The following is a 21,639-nucleotide window of genomic DNA, read 5'->3' as shown; positions in this document are numbered from 1 at the left end:
ATAGGGAGAGGTTGAGATGGAAGGATGGGGAGATGGAGGGATGCCAGGAATGAGAGATGGCGGGATGGGGAGTCGGCGGGATGGGGAGTCGGAGGGATGGGGAGATGGAGGGATGGGAAGATGGAGGGATAAGTTGCAGGTCAGATGCCCTCTGGGAAGGATTGGAAGAAAGTCATTAGGTCAGCTAAACACTGCTGACGCTCATCCCATTGCCTTTCTCAGACTATGAGATACATCACACAGGCAACATGGGCAGACCCACACACACATATCCGTGATTGCACACATACACACCCCATAGGCATGCACACACACAGGCACACCCGCACACTATGTATAGTACTGCAAGGCAATTCACTTTAGCTGTGTGTCATGATGGTGCCTTCTCGCCTAGCGGTTGTAACATCTGCTTCCAACTCACACTCTCAAACACGTAGATCCCCTGAACGCAGCTCACTCTCCAGATCCCAATCACCTGAATTCTAATCACCTGATCACACACCTGTATGTCATTATCACACACTATGTAGTTCAGTTCTTTGCACCCTGTCACTGTGAGGTATTGTTTGTTTTGTGACACACTTCTTTCGGAGCGATGTTATTCTCGTGATTTACTCCTCCCGTGCATGATAGTTTTTGCATACCTCACTAACGATGCCTTTTGCCTATTCCCTTCCTGTACTTTAGCCTATCGGATTTCCTGTTATCTACCTATTGTCTGATCTCCCAGATAACATTACTAGCCTTTTCCCTGCCTGTACTTTAGCCTATCAGATTTCCTGTTATCAACCTATTGCCTGATCTCCCAGACTACATTACTAGCCTTTTCCCTGCCTGTACTGTTGCCTATCGGATTTCCTGTTATCAACCTATTGCCTGATCTCCCAGACTACATTACTAGCCTTTTCCCTGCCTGTACTGTTGCCTATCGGATTTCCTGTTAACTACCTATTGTCTGATCTCCCGGACTACATTACTAGCCTTTTCCCTGCCTGTACTGTTGCCTATCGGATTTCCTGTTAACAACCTATTGTCTGATCTCCCGGACTACATTACTAGCCTTTTCCCTGCCTGTACTGTTGCCTATCGGATTTCCTGTTAACAACCTATTGTCTGATCTCCCGGACTACATTACTAGCCTATTCCCTGCCTGTACTGTTGCCTTTTTGGACCACCTGTGTATGACCTTCTGCCTGCCCCTGGACCCAGCTACCTGCCTCCTCCTGTGGTCCTTTACAATAAACACCTGCTGCGCCCTACGCTTGAAACCAGCTCTCTGTCTCCCCTCGTATTCTTTACAACGGTATCTTGGTTATTTTTGGACCAGGAGGCTGTGTGAAGGGAATGACGACTAACTGGGTGCTTTATTTTGATAACAGCAGAGCGAGGGAGATGAGTCTAGTAAGTGTTTTCATAAACAGTAGGGAATATACATACAGTTGAAGTCGGAAGTTTACATACACCTTAGCCAAATACATTTAAACTCAGCTTTTCACAATTCCTGACATTTAATCCGAGTAAAAAATTCCCTGTCTTAGGACATTTAGGATCACCACTCTATTTTAAGAATGTGAAAAGTCAGAATAATAGTAGAGAATGATTTATTTAATATTTTATTTATTTCATCACATTCCCAGTGGGTCAGAAGTTTACATACACTCAATTAGTATTTGGTAGCATTGCCTTTAAATTGTTTAACTTGGGTCAAACGTTTTGGGTAGCAACCCACTAGCTTCCCACAATAAGTTGGGTGAATTTTGGCCCATTCCTCCTGACAGAGCTTTGAAAGTATGCTTGGGGTCATTGTCCATTTGGAAGACCCATTTGCGACCAAGCTTTAACTTCCTGACTGATGTCTTCAGATGTTGCTTCAATATATCCACATAATTTTTCTACCTCATGATGCCATCTATTTTGTGAAGTGCACCAGTCCCTCCTGCAGCAAAGCACCCCCACAACATGATGCTGCCACCCCCGTGCTTCACGGTTGGGATGGTGTTCTTCGGCTTGCAAGCCTCTCCATTTTTCCTCCAAACATAACGATGGCCAAATAGTTATATTTTTGTTTCATCCAACCAGAGGACATTTCTCAAAAAAGTACGATCTTTGTCCCCATGCAGTTGCAAACCGTAGTCTGGCTTTTTTGTGGGGATTTTATTTGGAGCAGTGGCTTCTTCCTTGCTGAGCAGCCTTTCAGGTTATGTCAGCATCTTCACATGATCCTTTGCTGTTGTTCTGGGATTTGCAGTCTTCGCAACAAAGTACATTCATCTCTAGAAGACAGAATGCGTCTCCTTCCTGAGCGGTATGACGGCTGCGTGGTCCCATGGTGTATATACTTGCGTACTATTGTTGGTACAGATGAACGTGGTATCTTCAGGCGTTTGGAAATTGCACCCAAGGATGAACCAGACTTGTGGAGATCTATAATTATTTTTCTGAGGTATTGGCTGATTTTTTTTAGATTTTCCCATGATGTCAAGCAAAGAGGCACTGAGTTTGAAGGTAGGCCTTGAAATACATCCGCAGGTACACCTCCAATTGACTCAAATGATGTCAATTAGCCTATCAGAAGCTTCTAAAGCCATGACATCATTTTCTGGAATTTTCCAAGTTGTTTAAAGGCACAGTCAACTGAATGTATGTAAACTTCTGACCCACTGGAATTGTGATACAATGAATTATAAGTGAAATAATCTGTCTGTAAACAATTGTTGGAAAAATTACTTGTGTCATGCACGAAGTAGATGTCCTAACAGAATTGCCAAAACTATAGTTTGTTAACAAGAAATGTGTGGAGTGGTAGAAAAACAACTTTTAATGACTCCAACGTAAGTGTATGTAATCTTCCGACTTCAACTGTACGTACAGCATGTACTGAATAATGATAGCATGTAGCCTGCAATCTAGTGAGCCAGTGTCTATCGCCTTTGCCAACACCTCTTTGTTTGTGCTTTGACCGATTATGAGTCAGCCATAAAATGGCACGTGTAGTGTAATAACAGAAGCCATGATGGGGTAAACCTTGTCACTAAATGAATTGTCAGTAAATTGAAGCAGAGCACCCAGATGAACAGGGTCTCTGATTTGTAATCATGTTTCTCCTCTGTGTTTAATGGAAGTTGAGAGGTACAGAAACAGCAGCAATGCTGATCCATTCTGTTGGACCTGGCAGCACACATCTGCTGTTGGCACCAGTCCTCTTGTGTGTGTGTGTGTCTCTCTCTCTCTCTCTCTCTCACTCTCACTCTCATTCTCACACACACACACACACACACACACACACACACACACACACACACACACACACACACACACACACACACACACACACACACACACACACACACACACACACACACACACACACACACACACACACACACACACACACACACACACACACACACACACACACTCTCTCTGCCAGGTCATCCTGTCACTCTGTCACTAATATGGCAGAACACTGTGACAGTGTATCCTGGGCCTTTCTGTCTGTGTGCAGCCACGTGTTTGACATGGCTCGAGTTTATTGAAGAATAGTATTTATATAGGGATGCCTTTGGGGATATTGTTGTCAATGCTGAAAACTATGACTAACTATGACTTTTGCTGTAGACAATTGAAAAGTAAAGAACAGTAGCTACACTACTGCATATATATTTGTACTGCTCTTGCTCTATCTTTTCATTTTGATCCAGTGGATCCACTTACATCCTTCCTCTCCTCTCCCTGTTCCTCTCACCAGATCCGGAGACAAGGAGGGATCCAGCTGCTGGTGGATCTGCTAGACCACAGGATGACCGACGTGCACCGCAGCGCCTGTGGAGCTCTGAGGAACCTGGTGTACGGCAAGGCCAACGATGACAACAAGATCGCCCTGAAGAACTGTGGGGGGATCCCAGCCCTGGTCCGCCTGCTGAGGAAGACCACAGACATGGAGATTAGGGAGTTGCTCACAGGTAAACAGAGTTTGTTGACAAGATATAACGTAGAGAGACATAACATAGCCTTGCTATATGACATTATAAAAAGTATTTAAAACAAGTTATAAAGGATTATACCTGGATGCGTATGGGCGTGTTATCTAAAGTTTAACTGTCACTGTTACTGGGGGCTGGAGAACTACGGTAGGCTGTAGAGGCAAAGAATCCCAAAGGGACGTGTCACATCAACATCCATAGTAGTGGCTCATCAATATAAGTCAGCTAGTTAAACACAAATATCCACAAATGACATGACTGGATAGAAAATGCATATATTTGATGACATACAATATGATGTGAAACTTCATTGGGGTATGGCACCACAGATATCTATTAAATGACGATGTTCTAAAAGTGAACATTGCCAAAAGGCAATAAGAAGTCCGAGGTTAAATCCCCTAGTCATGTTTAGAGAGAGCATGCTGCTGCATCCTTTTATGATGTATTTTTTACTGTAGAGAGGTTTTTAAGCCAGGAAATGCTTAGGAAATATATGATTTGTGCTGATACTGTCTTAACGGAGATTACCATATAAATTAGAAAACAATTCAACGCTTGGAACACAGTCCCTCCTGTCACAAATGAATCAGGCTGCAGAAAACCTTTCCCGGCCCAGAGGAATTCTGCCTCTTCACATCTTCTCTTCTGGCTGTTTAAATCAGTCACAGTGGCCGCCTGAGCTTCCTCTCCCCTTCCTGTGACTGGGCATGGATTAACGGGACCATTTACCAGTCTCTCTCTGTCTCCTAGCCTTCCCTGAGCCTTCCCCGTGTCACCAACTGCCAAGGGGCGCCCTTCTTAGGCATGCGGTGGCAGCGGTGGTTTATGACATCACAGTTAGCCAAACAAGGTTGTTGTTTCCCCCGCTGCTCTAAGAAACCCCCCTTGCATGTAGAGGAGCCAAAGACGATTATTCAGAAGAATACAACTATTTTTAATGGCAAATTTCGTGTCTTCTGAGATTAAAGATGTAGATTGTATCCTGGACTCCATGTGATGTCGAACAGAAACCCCTGTTGCTGCTCTTACACAGCCAAGGTAAAAATGATTCTAATCTAGTGGAGGGATGGAGGGATAGGAGTTATCGGAGTAGGTTCATTTAAAAGTAGTAGTAGTTGGAGGAGAATGGTAGAAATGTACAGCCATCTACAAACATAGATGTACAGACATCTATCTATATGTCTTATCCCATCAGAGCTGGGATGTAGTTTATTTCTTCACATTTGTTGCGGTACCACAGTGACTCATTGTAAAGAGTGGCTGATTTGACCTGATTTGATTGGAATGTCATCTGCACTGAATCACTGTCGGCTCACGACATAGCGGCTGCCTCACCTGAACCACATAAAAACGTCATGCTCCTAAAATGCCATTTCTGTCACCTTGACAACCTGCACAGTGCCCTCAACTTCCACTACCCCCCGTAGAGATAATTTAGGTCTAGTTCTGCAGACAACCTGCTTTCTCCCCACGAAATGATGCTCTTGCACCCCCCGCCTCCCTGGTGATGTAAGGCTGAGGCAATTAACCTCTTTCCTCTATCCAGCGAAATAAAACATCCATCTTTTCTTCCCCACTGGAACAAGATGATGTTATAGGCGGTTATTATCGGCCGAGCCCACCGCCGCCACCGCTATAGGCAGCAGCTCTTTCATTTAAAAAAAACACAGAAATGTTGTGCGCTGCCCCAAGCGCGGTAAAGTAATGCTCTCTGCAAGATTACTGTCTCCGCTAATTATGAGCCACGCAGCTAGTTATTTAGAGCAGAGCAGACCACAAGGAAAACATCCCAACGTGGCTGATAAGACTAAAGTAGATCTATGTAATTACATTGTTGTTGTGAGAGGAACGGGTGAAGAGTGACTGACGGCCTCACCACTGGTAATTGCAATCATAAATGCTAAGGCTACGGTGTCCTAGGAGGGACATGATGTGGTGAAGGTCAACAAGAATTATAATGTGTTGGGCCAGCTGTCAAGGTCATTACAATCAGTGCTCTGAGTGTGTGTGTGTGTGTCTATGTGGGTGTGCCCTCTGGTTTGATTGTTGATGTGATTTATTAGGATCCCCATTAGCCGACGCCGGTGGCGACAGCTAGTCTTACTGGGGTCTGACACAAGAACTAAAAATACATTACAGAACAAAAGAGTTTACAATTTACATACATTTAAAAACATGAACATGTAGTATATGTGTGTGTGTGCATCTATCAGTTACACATACATGTCAGTACATGTCAGTACACACAACAAGTAGGTCACATGGGGGAGCGGCTTTGTGCCGTGAGGTGTTGCTTTATTTATTTATATATATATATATATTTTTTTTATGGCGTATGAAGGGTTGTAGAGTGAAGGACCCTCTCCTCCTTCCTCTTCTTCCTCTTTCCTCTTGTAGATAACCGTCCAGCTCTTGTGCTGTGTGTGTATCTCGATCTTTGGCTGACAGCTTCTGCTCACCATCCATGGCAGAGTCACCATGTTCCGACCACATCCTACTGAAAGCAATTTATAGTGACACACGAGTCGGTTGTCTTTTTAAGTCATATGTAAATTGGGATGGTATACTATCTGTGGACACGTATTGCCCCTGTTCAGTGTTTAGTAAAGCACCACAGCTTGAGGAGGAAGACTGAAGTCGTAGTCAGTGTGGTTAAAGAGAGAGGAGAGCCCAGCTGCAGAGAGAGAGAGCGCTTCCTCCCTCTGTCTCTTTGTGGTTTACTCATACAGGCTGTGCCAAAGCCGCTGGCTTTGAATGTAATTGGTAGGCGAGAGAATATTCCTTCATGTTTTTAGGTTGGCTGGTTTGCACATTAAATTACTGGGAAAAATAGATAAATCTATGAAGCCCCAGGTGCCCAGTTTATTGCACAATCACGCCAACCTCTCACTAATTCAAAAATAGGGGTGAAACATGCTGTTTTGTGACGTGAAGTTATTAAACAGTTATAGAGCCTTACAGTTTTCCATTTTCTTTTTCATGTTTTGAACAGTTTTGGTCCAACATGATCCTTATTTTATTTTCAGAGGAAGTATATTCAACTTTTGTTCTCCAAAACAATCCAACAATACATCACCATTCCTTTCCCGGGATCTCTACAGCTGACCGTTCTCCCACGTTAAATCACTGTTCGTCAACGTCCTGTCCTATCTGATGTTCTCTGTTCAGGTGTGCTGTGGAACCTGTCGTCGTGTGATGCCCTGAAGATGCCCATTATCCAGGATGCCCTGGTCGTGCTGACCAACGCTGTCATCATCCCCCACTCGGGCTGGGACACCTCGCCCCATCAGGAGGACCGCAAACTGCACCTGCACTCTTCCCAGGTTCTCCGCAACGCCACCGGCTGCCTCAGGTCAGTACTGTTACTGGACCCTCGGGTCAATCAACCAAATCTATTTAATAAAGTTTGCTAGCTTTTTACATCAGCAGTAGTCACAAGGTTCTTTACATTTACCCAGCCAAGACCCCAAAGAGCAAGCAAAGCAGAAGTGACAGCACAGTGGCAGTGTTAGAGGTTAAAAGTCACAAGTCATGACAGTGTATGTCAACCTGAGGTTACATGCACTGGGTTGTAAGGTGTCTTCTGGAGACTATTCCTCTTCTTGGTGTAGCTTTCACTCAGAGCGGTCGGCTTCTTTCAGGTGAATGTCTCCCTGCTTTGTCCCTGCCTGGCTTGCCTGCACCCAGTTCCTTTGTGTTGGTGATGCAGGATGTAACACATTGCTCTTTCAAACAGAGTATTCTCATGAAGCTTTGTACGTATTGTGAGTATTGACTTGACGAATGAGGGTTATTGATGAAGGACGTTTTATCACAGACAGTGAATGCCACAAGTGTCAGACTGATTATGGGAGCCCATGTAACATGCTTCTTCCCCATAATTACCTTCACTATGAGGGATGTTGTGTGAAAACGCCATGTCAGCACTCTGTGAGGCTTAAAACGGTCTGCTCCCTGCAGGATTCCATTAAAGCATTCTATAATTCTGGAATATTGTCAAAGACTTTCTGATTATAGCGCTGGCACCGGAAGAAAATTGGCTATGTGTCAAGTGTTTCTACTCTTTTATATCTGGGCCCTCGTCTCCTGCGTACCAGCAAGAGAAGCATCTGCGAAGAAGGAGAATCATGAGATCTTTGCTACTACATTGCTTGTCTGTTAATTTTGGGGTTATTCATTCTACCTACAGTGCATTACCCTCTCTGTGCAAATGTCACCGCTTCTCTTTAGTGGTATTATCTGCTAATAGTTGAAACCATTAATATGCCCACACATTACCTTGTCAAAGCAGGAAGTGATTAATGAAAGGGAGGTGGACTTTTGTGGGCACGCCCCGTTCCCATTGGCCATCAGACAGGTAGTTCTCTGCAGCACATCCAATCAGCACTGCAGCAGCGTGGAGTGGGAGGAAGCCCACTGTAAGTGAAATGTGCTGAGTCTTAATGCCTGCCTGTCAGGTATGAATGACTGTACATTAAATCCCTGAGCTCAGCAGGCTAATTAATCTGTTTCATCGGTCGTTAAGGAACAACAGAACAGGAGCTTTGATTGAATATGTAATGTGCAGGACTAAGATGCCTCGCCACCTGCCGCCTCATCACACACCTGTCCCTCATCCTGTGACACTCACGCTGGCTGTCTTCAGAACAGAATCACCATGGCTAACAGCGAACGCAGCACGCTAGCTGACTGACATTCTTCACAGGGTGCCTCTCTGCCAGGGATCAGCTGGTGTCTAACGGGAGGAAGAGTGTCAAAAGGACCATAGCCCACCTTGACAGCAAGAGAATATACTAATTATCACTATCGATCAGACTCACAATAAAGTCAACAAGCCCTTACCGTTAGATTGTCAATGCACAATAGAGTCAACAAGCCTATTGAAGATGCTCCATGTTTCCTTGTTTGTATCACCCCGGGGTGGTCAGTGGGCAGTGACTGCTGTGTTTTAGGAACTACCTGATAATGGACCCTGTCTCTATCTAACCAGAGCCCGTCTCTCACTTATACAGTCAAGTCACTCATCACTGACCTAGAAAGAGCACCTCCAGAACAGATACTGGTCCAGTAGATTGATCCATGGTCTGCTTTGTTTATCAGGCCCATTACAAAGTTCTGGAGGTGCCGACGGAGTCACAAACAGGCCATCCATACGGACCTACCAAGCAAAAGAGCCCTAACTGCTCATAGTGTGGAACTGAGAAAAATGGTTTTATAGTTTTTAAATTGTCCAGCCAAATGAGTTGTAGGCAGATCACTAGAGATGTGGTTATCTGTTGTCTTAACATGAGGCAGTTTTTTATTCATATTAACCCTGACTTCTGACATGAGCTTTGACCCTAGACAGCAGTTAGTGCCTTCTTGCTTGGTACACCCACTGGAATACATTGTGATTTTTTTTATTTTATACACACAACTTGTGTTCATAAATGTATTTGTATGTGGCTGTCAGTGTCATATAGTTTGATACTTGTACCAGCAAAGGACAATAAATAATGCCAAGGTAAACCGTAGACACTGCAGCCCAAAGATCATTGAAACCAAGGTAAAAGGCAGTAACTGATGTGAGTGATGGCAGTTACTGCTTTTGTCCCTGGTTTCACTGCAACTCTTTTCAGTTACTGCAAACATGAGCCCAATTTTCACAACACATTGGAAGCAGGATATTTGTCCACATGATAAGCATGTATTTAATGTATCAAAAATGTCAGTATCTCGTTTTTGACCAAATGTGCAGTTACTGCTCTTTTTCTTGGTATGGCAGAATAATCTCCCTATCAATTGGGCCAAACCTCTAACAGGAGACACAGATAGGCCATGTTGTCCATACAAAGGCCTGTTATAAGACCAGGCTGGCTGCACCATTACAGACTTTTAATGACCTGACATTTAAAGGGCAGCGGAGAGGAGACAGGATGTATTGCACTATACCCTACAGTCAGCTGCATACTACCCTGCATCCCACTGCTGGTTTGCTTCTGAAGCTAAGCGGTGTTGGTCCTGGTCAGTTCCTGGATGGGAGACCAGATGCTGCTGGAAGTGGTGTTGGAGGGCCAGTAGGAGGCACCCCTTCCTCTGGTCTAAAAACAAATATCCAAATGCCCTAGGGCAGTGATTGTGGACACTACCCTGTGTAGGGTTGCCGTCTTTCAGGTGGGACGTTAAACAGGTGTCCTGACTCTCTGTGTTCGCTAAAGATCTCATGGCACTTATTGTAAGAGTAGGTGTGTTAACCCTGGTGTCCTGGCTAAATTCCCAATCTTGCCCTCAAACCATCACCTAATCATCCCCAGTTTACAAATGGCTTGTTCATCCCCTGTAACTATTACCCAGGTTGTTGCTGTAAATGAGAATGTGTTCTCAGTCAACTTACCTGGTAAAATAAGAGTTAAATAAAAATAAGCTCTGAGTGTCCAAAACATTAGGTAATCTTGCTAATATTTCTACAAGGTGTCGAAAGCGTTCCACAGGGATGCTGGCCCACGTTGACTCCAATGCTTCCCACAGTTGTGTCAAGTTGGATGGATGTCCTTTGGGTGGTGGACCATTCTTGATACACACGGGAAACTGTTGAGTGTGAAAAACCCAGTAGTGCTGCAGGTCTTAACACACTCAAACCGGTGCGCCTGGCACCTACTACCATACACCTTTCAAAGGCACTTAAATGTTTTGTCTTGCCCATTCACCCTCTGAAATGGCACGCATACACAAAATACTTAAAAATCCTTCTTTAACCCATCTCCTCCCCTTCATCTACACTGATTAAAGTGGATTTAACAGGTGACATTGATTAGGGGATACCTAGTCAGTTGTACAACTGAATGCATTCAACTGAAACAAGTCTTTGGCATTTAACCCAACCCCTCTGAATCAGAGAGGTGCAGAGGCTGCCTTAATCGACATACATGGCACCCGGGGAAGAGTGGGTTAAATGCCTTGCTCAGGGCAGAATGATAGATTTTTACCTTGTCAGCTCGAGGATTCAATCCAGCAACCTTTTGGTTACTGGCCCAATGCCCCTGCCTACCAGGCTACCTGCCGGGATCATAGCTTTTACCTGGATTCATCTGGTCAGTCTATGTCATTGAAAGAGCAAGTTTTCCTAATATTTTGTTCACTCAGTGTATAGGGAATAGGGTGCCATTTGGGATGCACCCAGAGTGGGAACATGTTTGACACCATGACAAGCCTGGCCCATCTATACATCTTTAACATTATGTAGTTATCCTATATTCAACCAACTATGATGACAAGCACTGAAGAAGTACAATATTTAGTCCTGAAATTCAACTGAAAAATCATGATGACGGTTAACTACAATATGACTGTACAATATGACAGTGATACAATGCTGAAGAGAAATGTCTGACTGGCTGTTGTTGCAGGAATGTGAGCTCTGCGGGGGAAGAGGCTCGCAGGAGGATGAGGGAGTGCGAGGGCCTTACCGACGCTCTGCTCTACGTGATCCAGACCGCCTTGGGCAGCAGCGAGATCGATAGCAAGGTTTGACTTTGTGTTCCTCTCATGTCCTTTCATAAAGCAGACCCTTTAACATGACGCTAAGGGAATCACAGACAGGGGCTGCCCATCATTACAGCACACACACACACGAACGTCCCATGTTGTGGATCTGGATCAGTGTGTTGTCAAGGTTGCCTCCCTGGCTCTCTCCACCTCATCATCCCCTGTAAATGGCCTTCTTTATTCATGATTTAGCTGCTCAACACCTATCCTGTCCTTTCTGGTGCTCTGCATGGAGAGATAGGGGGCGCTGACTTCCTGGTATTGGTGATGATCTACAGTACAGTGCAGTCAGGCTAGACGCTAGCACAGATCATCAACAGCTCTGATTACACTGGTCATTTCCCAAAAGCTCATACCAGATGTCCAATTTCCTGCGAATGAATGCCTCAAAGTCTATGGAGCTAGTGTTTTTATCCTGCTTTGAAATGCATTATTTAGTATAATTGAAACAAAGCCTATTGTAACGACTTTCTTCGGTAGAAGGAGAGTCGGACCAAAATGCGGCGTGTAGATTACGATTCATGTTTAATGAAAAAACACACTAAACACAAACACTACCAAAACAATAAACATAACGAAAACCGAAACAGCCTATACTTGTGTAAACTAACACAGAACAAGGACATCAAGACACTAAGGACAATCACCCACAAAACACCCAAAGAATATGACTGCCTAAATATGGTTCCCAATCAGAGACAACGATAAACACCTGCCTCTGATTGAGAACCACTTCAGACAGCCATAGACTTAGCTAGAACACCCCACTAGCTACAATCCCCATACATACACACCACATACAAAAACCCATGCCACACCCTGGCCTGACCAAATAAATGAAAATAAACACAAAATACTTCGACCAGGGCGTGACACCTATGTATATTATGTTAAGATTTGATCCTCTATAAGTACTAGTCAGTGTTCAACTATTGGAAGGATTCAATCACAGGCCATGCATGGAGAAATTGACGCACTGTCAATGTCAGACAATGTGGTTCAAGTTCACCTGTTTATGTCTTGTAGAAGACCTTGTGAATCTGAGAGAAAATGGACTAGGTACTATGTACATATGTAACAGTATAGCTTCAGTCCCTCTCCTCGCCCCGAATCAGGGACCCTCTGCACACATAGACCACAGCCACCCTCGAAGCATTGTTACCCATCGCTCCACAAAAGCCGCGGCCCTTGCAGAGCAAGGGAAACAACTACTTCAAGATCTCAGAGCGAGTGATGTCACCGATTGAAACACTATTAGCGCGCACCAACGCTAACTAGCTAGCCATTTCACACCAGTTACACATACAGTACATGATAACCTCGAGCGATGCGCAGCCCATCTACATTTTTCTGATGTCAAGCAGTAACCATGACAAACTGTTCTTCCCTGTTGAAATGCCTTCCATATCTGTCCTCTCTACCACACTCATAACTATGTGCAGTAGGTTATGGTACCGTAAAGCTCCTCCGATTGTACCTCTACATACGCGCTCTAAATGAGTGCCCTATTTCGTTTGATTTCCGAGGGCCTTTGTTATGTCTGGACTACTTTCTGCCAACCAGTTTGAAGGCGATCTGGCAGCCCTAATCCCACTGAAAATTCTTTACAAGATCAGAGTCCCCCACTATGGTGTTGAATGCCTCACTGCTTACTACAATGGGATTATCACTACAGTACTGCTCTGGCCTGGATCCAGCACAGCAATCTAACGAGTACAAGGAGTTAGTCATTCATCAGAAAGAGATGCACCTGACTTTACTGTACCAATTGCATTTAACAGACTGGTCAATTAATGTTCCAATTGAATTGCCTTTCTAGACTGGATAAAGAGCCATACTTTAATTCTGTTAATTGTTCCATTGAAGGGTTGGCATCTGCTCTATTTTGCTGTGGAAGATGTCATGAAATAATAGACTGTCAACAGTGTAACATACAGAAGGCAATGTTTAGTAACAAGGTCTGTGTGTGTTGCATCAAATGCAGTCATGGTCTATTGCATTGCATGCTCTGTCTATTCGAAAGCAACTCATGCATTTGCCCCAGTTTATAGCATCCCTAAAACATCCTGTCTGCTCACATTGGAGGAAATAAAGTCCTAACTTTACTTTGTTCGCTACATGGCCGACAAGCAAAGCATCTCATGGCACTCCTCAAATTGAAATACTGCTCTCTATTTATCTTCCTCTCTCTCTTTCTGTCTCTCTCTCTCTCTCTGTTCGTCTCCCCCTCTCTCCTTTCACCCACTCCTTCCCTTCATCTCTCATCATCTCCCTCTTTTGTCCTTGCAGACCATTGAAAACTGTGTGTGCATTTTGAGGAACCTCTCGTATCGACTAGCTGCAGAGACATCTCAGGGACAGCAGATAGGCACGGATGAGCTTGATGGATTGCTTTGTGGCGATGCCAACGGCAAGGATTCCGAGAGCTCAGGTTGCTGGGGGAAGAAGAAGAAGAAAAAGAAGGCCCATGATCAGGTGGGCTCATCTCCTTTCTATCCTCTCCTCTCTACATCTCAACTGCAGCTGATAGCAATTAGCCAGCGTGTTAGAGCAGTGGTGCTGGAAGCTGGCTAGGGAGGGGGGTCTATCTTATGGGTAATTACTCATTTACTGGGTTTAGTTCTGAAAGAGGGGCTTGAAGAGAATGCCGCAGCCCGCCTGTTGTTCAACCTTCCTAAGATCATCCCGCTCCTCCGCACAGTCCACTGGCTTCCAGTCGAAACTCGTAGCATCTTCAAGACCCTGGTGCTTGCCTACGGAGCAGCAAGGGGAACTGCCCCTCCTTACCTTCCGGCTATGTTCAAACCCTACATCCCAACCCGAGCACTCTGTTCCGCCACCTCTGGTCTCTTGGCCCTTCCACCAGTACAGGAAGTCAGCTCCCACTCAGCCTAGTCAAAGCTCTTCTTTGTCCTGGCACACCAATGGTGGAACAAGCTTCTCCCTAAAGTCAAAAGTCCCTGCCCATCTTCCGAAAATGTCTGAAACCTTTGAAGAGTATATATCTTCAGTATCTCTATCTCACAGCACCCCTGACACGCCCTTCATAAAAAAAAATGGCACTTACCTTTCCTACTAGCACTGACTTTGCTGATTAATACTTTGAGGGAAAATGTACTTGATACGTTTGTAGATATGTTGTCTCACCTAGCTATCTTAAGAAAAATGCACTAATTGTAAGTCACTCTGGATAAGAGTGTCTGCTAAATAACATAAATATAATGTGAAGAGGAGAGATTTGTCATGGTTTTCTCTGCCATGTCTGGGACAATAACCAGGCAAAAGCCAAGATTTGATTATCATCTGAGTTGGATTATGCTATTGACTGTACAACTCATCTACTCCGGGATACATTAGATGCTCATGTGGTTGGCTTGGTGGTGATGATTTTGTATGTGAGATATGCCCCAGAGATTTTAACTAACTACTTCATTCTTAATTATATTTATCCTATAAGTTCATAATTCAAAAAGCAATGTGTGATTCACTTGTCACTCAAGTCTCAACCATATTCAATGTTTCCACCTTTTCACTGTTTTGTGATAACTAAGCAATTTTCAGTGGCACTAAGTAGTGTTGCCAAACAGTTTGATGTCCCGTATTATGGCTGTAGTATTGGCCAGTAGTAACATTCCACCATCCTGTGTCACCCAGTGGGATGGTGTGGGGCCCTTCCCGGACTCTGCTGACCCGCCCAAAGGCATTCAGATGCTGTGGCACCCCACCATTGTCAAACCCTACCTCACTCTCCTGTCTGAGTGCTCCAACCCAGACACCCTGGAGGGGGCGGCTGGGGCCCTGCAGAACCTGGCTGCAGGCAGCTGGAAGGTACAGCACAGTACAGTAAGCTATGGTCTCCCTCCTTAGAGCTGCTCAATGGCAGTCATTTAACTGTTCACACTGTCATGTAAATGAACTTTCTGAACCAAAGAGCTAATTGGTGACTGTTAACTCACTGTATTAGTCAAGAAAGCTGGAGCACTACAGTAAGCTATGGCCTCCTCAGAGCTGTCCAACTGCCGTTGCCAAGATGCCATAACTCTTACAGATAGATATGGTCTAAGTCATTGGTCTGTTCCCTTATTGTAATGTTAGTTAAGAAAGAGATACCAGATCCTATAAGATAGTCATCCTACTCTGACTGAAAGCATAGAACATAAACATGTGTGAATCAGACCTCTCTGTCTCCTCTCCTCTCCAGTGGTCTGTGTATATCCGTGCGGCAGTGAGGAAAGAGAAGGGTCTGCCCATCCTGGTGGAGCTGCTGAGGATTGACAACGACAGGGTGGTGTGTGCCGTGGCCACAGCTTTAAGAAACATGGCCTTAGACGTCAGAAACAAAGACCTCATCGGTTAGTTTGGCTGTCAGTTATTCAGTATTCGAAAACATTCAAATGTTTTTTCTCTGTGTGTGTTTGCTGTGTGTTTGGTGCACGCGTATGTGTGTGTGTGTGCGCGCGCGTGTGTTTGTGTGTGTGCGCGCTCGTGAGTGCGCGTGTGTGCATATGCTAATATCCATGCACTTCTCTGCAGCCAGCTATACCAGCGTCTTTCTCTGCTGAGATGGGTGTGCAGAGCTCTCTTTGTGGACTGTGTTCACATGGTTGAAATTCTCCTCATAACAGCACTAAAAGACTATTGATCTCTCTGATAAACTTGGTTTTCTGTTGGAACTTCCATCTCCATAGCAACTGCTCTTGCCGTCTCAGGCTGGTGCTCTGTGTTAAGTAGACGTGTGCATCATGTCATAGAGCTGCAGGCCTTCAGCCGTCCTACTCTGTGGATAGAATAGAGTAACCCACAAGTATCTGTTTACATGCTTAAGTCATGTTAAACCAATGTTATGTCTGGCTATATATGACACATTTAAGAACTTTGTAAAGCAATGATGTGGGATTTTTACTATAGTTTTAATAGCTTTAGTTTAGAATAGTATTTTATTGAGGGATGCTTCTTAAAAATAATTATCATATTAAATTTTTTTCTGACGTCATAGCTGCTAAAATGGGCATATTATATTTGAATATCATGGAATGTGCTCCAAAGGATTGTCTGTTTCTTTGTTTATCTACATTACAAACATCTGTTGTAGTTGCTAATGCTTTTACTATGAATCGCAGCATAGTAACTGTGCCCTGGCAGGACTAGACCGTCCCTGTCGTTCCCATTCCCAGGCCTTTCTTTTAAACGTGAGGGGATTGACATTTCCATCCCAGCTGCAAATGTAGTGTCCTCAGGCCTACAGTCGTGTATGAGTGCTGAGCGGGGTCTTAAAAAAGACCCATTGACCAGACAATGTATTAAAGCCTCATCATATAGCTGTGAATGTCAGGCAGGGAGTTTGAGGCCGTATTGTGAATTATTAAAAGCACCGTGCTCTGAATTTCTTCTCTCTCTCTCTCTCTCCTGCCTTTCGCATATGCTGATATCCATCTTTCCTTCCACTCTCTCTCTCTCTCTTATTCTATCCTTCTCTCTATTCCTATCTAGTCTTTTCTAGTCTTTTATGATCTCTTGTCTGTCACTAAAACCCCATAGGTGTACTGTACTACTGTAAATGCTGAAACATCATTATTATCGATAGTATATCCAATGTTTTTAGAGCACCGTCTTTTTAAAATGATTCAAGTGAGATGCCTCAGTGTCAACTGCAGTATTTATTGTTCTCCTGTCAAGTCAAGAGAGCCACTTTAGTTCAGTCATTCAGTGCTCATTGGGGACGTAGCCTCTATAGGACAAGGGGCTTGTGCACATCTCTGATCTTGAAGGCTCTCCTGCTGAGTGTCCATAGAGTGGTGACAAGGTTAGACAAGGGGTCAAAGACCAGCCAGTAAGCCACTACTGTTTGATTACAGCAGTCATATCATGTGAAGTTTAGTAAATACTGCATGTCTTTATCCGTTTCTGAAATCTTGACCATTTGTTACCCTTTCCCCTGTATGGTAGAACATAGATTTAAATGTTCATGTACAGTAGAACTTAACCATGAGGTCTCTTTCTCTCCACAACAGGCAAGTACGCAATGAGAGACTTGGTCCACCGTTTGCCCGGGGGCAACAACAACAACAGCAGTGGTGGGACTGCTGCCGGTGCTATTGGGAAGACCATGTCAGACGACACCATCACGGCTATCTGCTGTGCCCTGCACGAGGTCATCACTAAGAACATGGAGAACACCAAGGCTCTGCGTGACGCTGGAGGCATCGAGAAACTCATCGGCATCGCCAGGAGCAAAGGAGACAAGTAGGTGTCCAGAAGTCATACTTTGTTCACTCTCATCTTCTAACCTGGAACCAAATGCTGCATACGTGCTGGCCAGCTACTTTATATAACATGTTATCCCACTGTCAAGACAGACTCTGTTCACCCTAACCTTCAACCCTAATGTAAATGAATGTAACTGCTGATCGGGCATAAGCACTGTTCTGTTAGTTTCCCTCTGAATGTACTTTAGTAGATGTTTTTCTGATGTTTTCCCTATAACTCACCAGTGTAAAGAAATGCCTTTTAAATGTACCTAATTGTGGGTTTTCTGTTTTGGGATTTTATGAAAACAGTTCTCCCTTGGGACCTTTTAGTTTGCAATTAGCAAGGTAATTGGGTATTGTAATTGGCTATCTCTCCTCATAGTCCTGTGATGCACTTACTCAATGTTGCCAAGGATTAGGGACTCTGGACAACTGTAAGAATGCATTGCCCCATTGAGAAGAAATGACAAAACACTCTTTGAGTCTTGAGAGAAGAGAAGTGTTGCTATACAGTATCTGCAGTGCTATGATGTAATAACTTGATGATTATTCCATATCTCTGGTGTGAATTGAATCACCTGTAGCGCTGACATTTGTGGCTTGTGGAGTTGCTGTGCTGAGATAGAGGAGAGGATGGGTGCTGTGTGAGAGAGAGGGGCCTCTGATGCAAAACTCATTGGATTTTGTCTCTGCTAATTGCGTTTATCCATTCCAATTTTTCTCATTTTTTTGTTTGTTGCAAGAATGACTATGGTGCTGAAGTGCAAAATGACCTCGTTTCCATTTAATTGTTGGCTTAGATTTTTGTTGTTATTGAATTTGTGTTTTTTAATGTTTTGTGCTAGTGACCTTTCATCCAGCAGCGAGCATTCAATACCTTTTGATTAGAACATTTTGTTCTGTTCATCCAAGGAAAATAAAGTGTCGTTTTTCTCTTCCCAGACACACACCCAAAGTGGTGAAGGCAGCCTCTCAAGTCCTCAACAGTATGTGGCAGTACAGAGACCTTCGCAGCCTCTACAAAAAGGTGCGTAATACAAAGAACTTGCTGCCACCACAAGATCTCGGCCGAAGGCGCTGCTGGAAGTGTAACGCATTAGTCTCTGGAGTGTCCTCCAGAGAGGAGGTAAAGGAGAGGAGGTAAAGGAGAGGAGGTAAAGGAGAGGAGGTAAAGGAGAGGAGGTAAAGGAGAGGAGGTAAAGGGCAAAAATGTATGCTGTACAGCAGTTCATGCGTCATGTGTGACACAGTTCAGCAAGCTCATTAAGTGTATGAATCGATAGTGAGAGTAAAGCTGGAATCCCTCTGGGCTGCAGTTTAATGAACTAAAGAATCTCTCAATGTTGACCTGAGGAGAGTAGATAAACATGCTTTAATGAAAGACAGATTAAGAATTTGAAGGTTTAAGGGCTTTGAGAGGGGGAGAAAAAAAATCAACTGCAAGACTGGTGTTGCATGCTTTACTTTAATGGTTAGCCAGTCAGTATCGTATTGTTCTGCTGTTCGATTTGGCCTCATTTAAATGTGTGCATAGTTCCAACCCCATTTGTATTTGACCAGATTATCTTAAATCTTACAGTATGGTCATAGAGTATGATCCTACAGCATAGTAAGCAGTATAGATCAGTCCAATATTGTTAGTTCCCTTATGAATCTCCTTTTTCCCCAGGATGGATATTTTCAGTATCATTTTGTTGGCTCATCCTCTACAATAGAAAGAGATAGACAAAGACCATACTCTTCCTCCCGCACCCCATCCATCTCGCCTGTACGGACATCTCCCAATAATCGCTCAGGTTAGTTTCTTCTATCTTTGCCCCATAGTATTACAATATTGGACATTTTTTGCAAACTCACAAGTCTTTAGAGCTGTAATTGCCAGACATGTCCCCCAAAATATTGTCCATGAATTTCAGACAAAAATAATTGGGAAGCTTAGTAATATTTCAGATGAAAGATAGGATGAATGAAGAATGAGGTGGTGTCTGCTTAGACACGGAGGTGCACAGACACTAATAAGGAACTGGCAGTTACTCACTTACCCTTTAAGATGAAAGAAGAGGAGAGGAAAGGAGGAGGATGGAGGGATGACTCGGATGACATACACCAGCAGATTTCTTCACGGCTGGTTTGAATGCCACAGCTGAGTCTCTGTTCGTCACCACAGCAGCCTCATGGAAGAGACCTTGGGAGGCACAGTTAGCTCCGGGGGCAGTTAGGGCCAATGCAGAATACGCCTACAAACCTGAATAGTCGTCAGAATGCACTGACTGTAAGTCACTCTGGATAAGAGCATCTGCTTAATGACTAAAATGTCAATGTAAGAGGTATCGGTACTACTGTTATTAAAACCTAGAACCTGGTACTGTAGCCAGCCATTGGCTGCGTTTAATGGTGATTATAGGAGGATCTTCTTGGACGAGAAGGTGTTTGTCGATTCCGTTCGGGACATTAAGGTTACATGGTGCTCTAATTGGAGTTTAATGACATTTAAAGTGGAAATGCTGAACTTAATGGATCCTATTAGAAAGCAATAAACTCTCTAAGTAAAGATTTCATAGAAGAGCTATTTCTGGATGTTAGATCCCCGCTTAGTTTGGCCTATGTATTTGTTTTCATTACATGCGTGTTTTCTTCATGCCGTTTTATGGCACAGTAACGTTATCTGATGTTGTCATCAGCTGCTTTATTCTCGGCTTCCTTGCCTTGTATCAACAGAATGTGTCAATGTAGGAGAGTGGGAGGATTAATAATGACGAAGGGAGTCAAGTGGATGTCAAACGTCTTTCTCCTGGTAATGGTGTACGTGATGTGTCATCTGTGTGTTTGCAGCAAGTGCCCCTGCCTCTCCCCGAGAGATGATCAGCCTTAAGGAGAGGAAGACAGACTACGAGTCAACGGGCACCAATGCCAGTTACCATGGCAACAAGGGTGAGCACACTTCGAGGAAAGACACCATGGCAGGTAGGAAGGAATTTCAAGGCCTCCGTCAGTTTCCTCTTCGTTTCTGGAGTCAGTGTGTTTTCATCAGATAAGGTGTACTCTAAAACCTGTGTGAAGCCTTTTGGTCATTTTATAATAATCAACTTGATAACAATGACCACATACCTTCTCTCTGTTTCTCTCCCACCTATAGTTGAAATCTCAAGTGGAACCTCAACATTGTTCCGAGGAGCCTACGTCTCTCCCAGTGATGACATCAAACACAACCAGGTAAGGAATGAAGAAATTACTTGATATCATTATAAGAGCAACACTCACTGTTAGGTACTCTCTCTCCAGTAGCAGAGTAGCGATCTAACCTCTGTGTGTTCCATAGGTCTCTGCTCAGGGGCCCAACCCAGGCCAGGAGCCCTACCCTCCGTTTCAGAACCCTCCTGGCGTACAGTTTGAGGAGGCGTTCTACGAGGACCAGGTGCACCAGCGCCCTCCCCAGGCCACAGACCTAAACATGCACCTGGGCCTCAAGTCCACGGGCAACTATGTGGACTTCTACTCAGCATCCCGCCCCTACAGTGAACTCAACTATGAGACCAGTCACTACCCAGCCTCCCCGGACTCCTGGGTCTAGTGGACTATAGAGGAAGGACTGGTCGTCAGCAGTGTGCTGTGATGGGGGAGAGGAGCCGAGAGAGAGACTAAGACAGACAGGCCATGCATGTGCATGCATACTACAAGACATTTCTTCAGCAAGTTTAGTTTGTCCTAGAGAGAGAGGTCCCATGCCCATGTGTCTTTGAAGAAAGAGAGAGAGAGAGAGAGTCACAGAGCAGAAGGAATAGAATTAGAGTCCGAAAGAGAGAAGGAAGGAGGGAAAGAGAGACAGGAAGAACGAAAGAGCAGGATATTGTTAGGAAACAACTCACAAAAGGCGAAAGGAA

The 21,639-nt window shown here is 44.3% G+C and overlaps 1 protein-coding gene across 4 annotated transcripts in view; it reads left to right on the top strand.

Moving 5' to 3' along the window:
* Positions 1–21,639, top strand: part of LOC139387049 (catenin delta-2-like) — a 130,069-nt gene extending 108,430 nt beyond the window's left edge. For all 4 annotated transcript variants that reach the window (XM_071133029.1, XM_071133027.1, XM_071133026.1 and 1 more), the window contains 12 exons: positions 3,749–3,962; positions 7,155–7,338; positions 11,372–11,489; positions 13,800–13,985; positions 15,165–15,338; positions 15,712–15,862; positions 17,522–17,753; positions 18,701–18,785; positions 19,428–19,554; positions 20,591–20,722; positions 20,895–20,971; positions 21,078–21,639. In XM_071133029.1, coding sequence (XP_070989130.1) covers positions 3,749–3,962; positions 7,155–7,338; positions 11,372–11,489; positions 13,800–13,985; positions 15,165–15,338; positions 15,712–15,862; positions 17,522–17,753; positions 18,701–18,785; positions 19,428–19,554; positions 20,591–20,722; positions 20,895–20,971; positions 21,078–21,329 — 1,932 coding nt within the window. In that variant the 3' untranslated portion in view covers positions 21,330–21,639. The remainder of the gene's footprint in view (positions 1–3,748; positions 3,963–7,154; positions 7,339–11,371; positions 11,490–13,799; positions 13,986–15,164; positions 15,339–15,711; positions 15,863–17,521; positions 17,754–18,700; positions 18,786–19,427; positions 19,555–20,590; positions 20,723–20,894; positions 20,972–21,077) is intronic.

The sequence above is a fragment of the Oncorhynchus clarkii genome, chromosome 28 (genome assembly GCF_045791955.1).
Source record: "Oncorhynchus clarkii lewisi isolate Uvic-CL-2024 chromosome 28, UVic_Ocla_1.0, whole genome shotgun sequence".
Taxonomy (NCBI): domain Eukaryota; kingdom Metazoa; phylum Chordata; class Actinopteri; order Salmoniformes; family Salmonidae; genus Oncorhynchus; species Oncorhynchus clarkii.
Note: the sequence above shows the minus strand (reverse complement) of the source record. Positions and strands in the feature narration are given on the sequence as shown.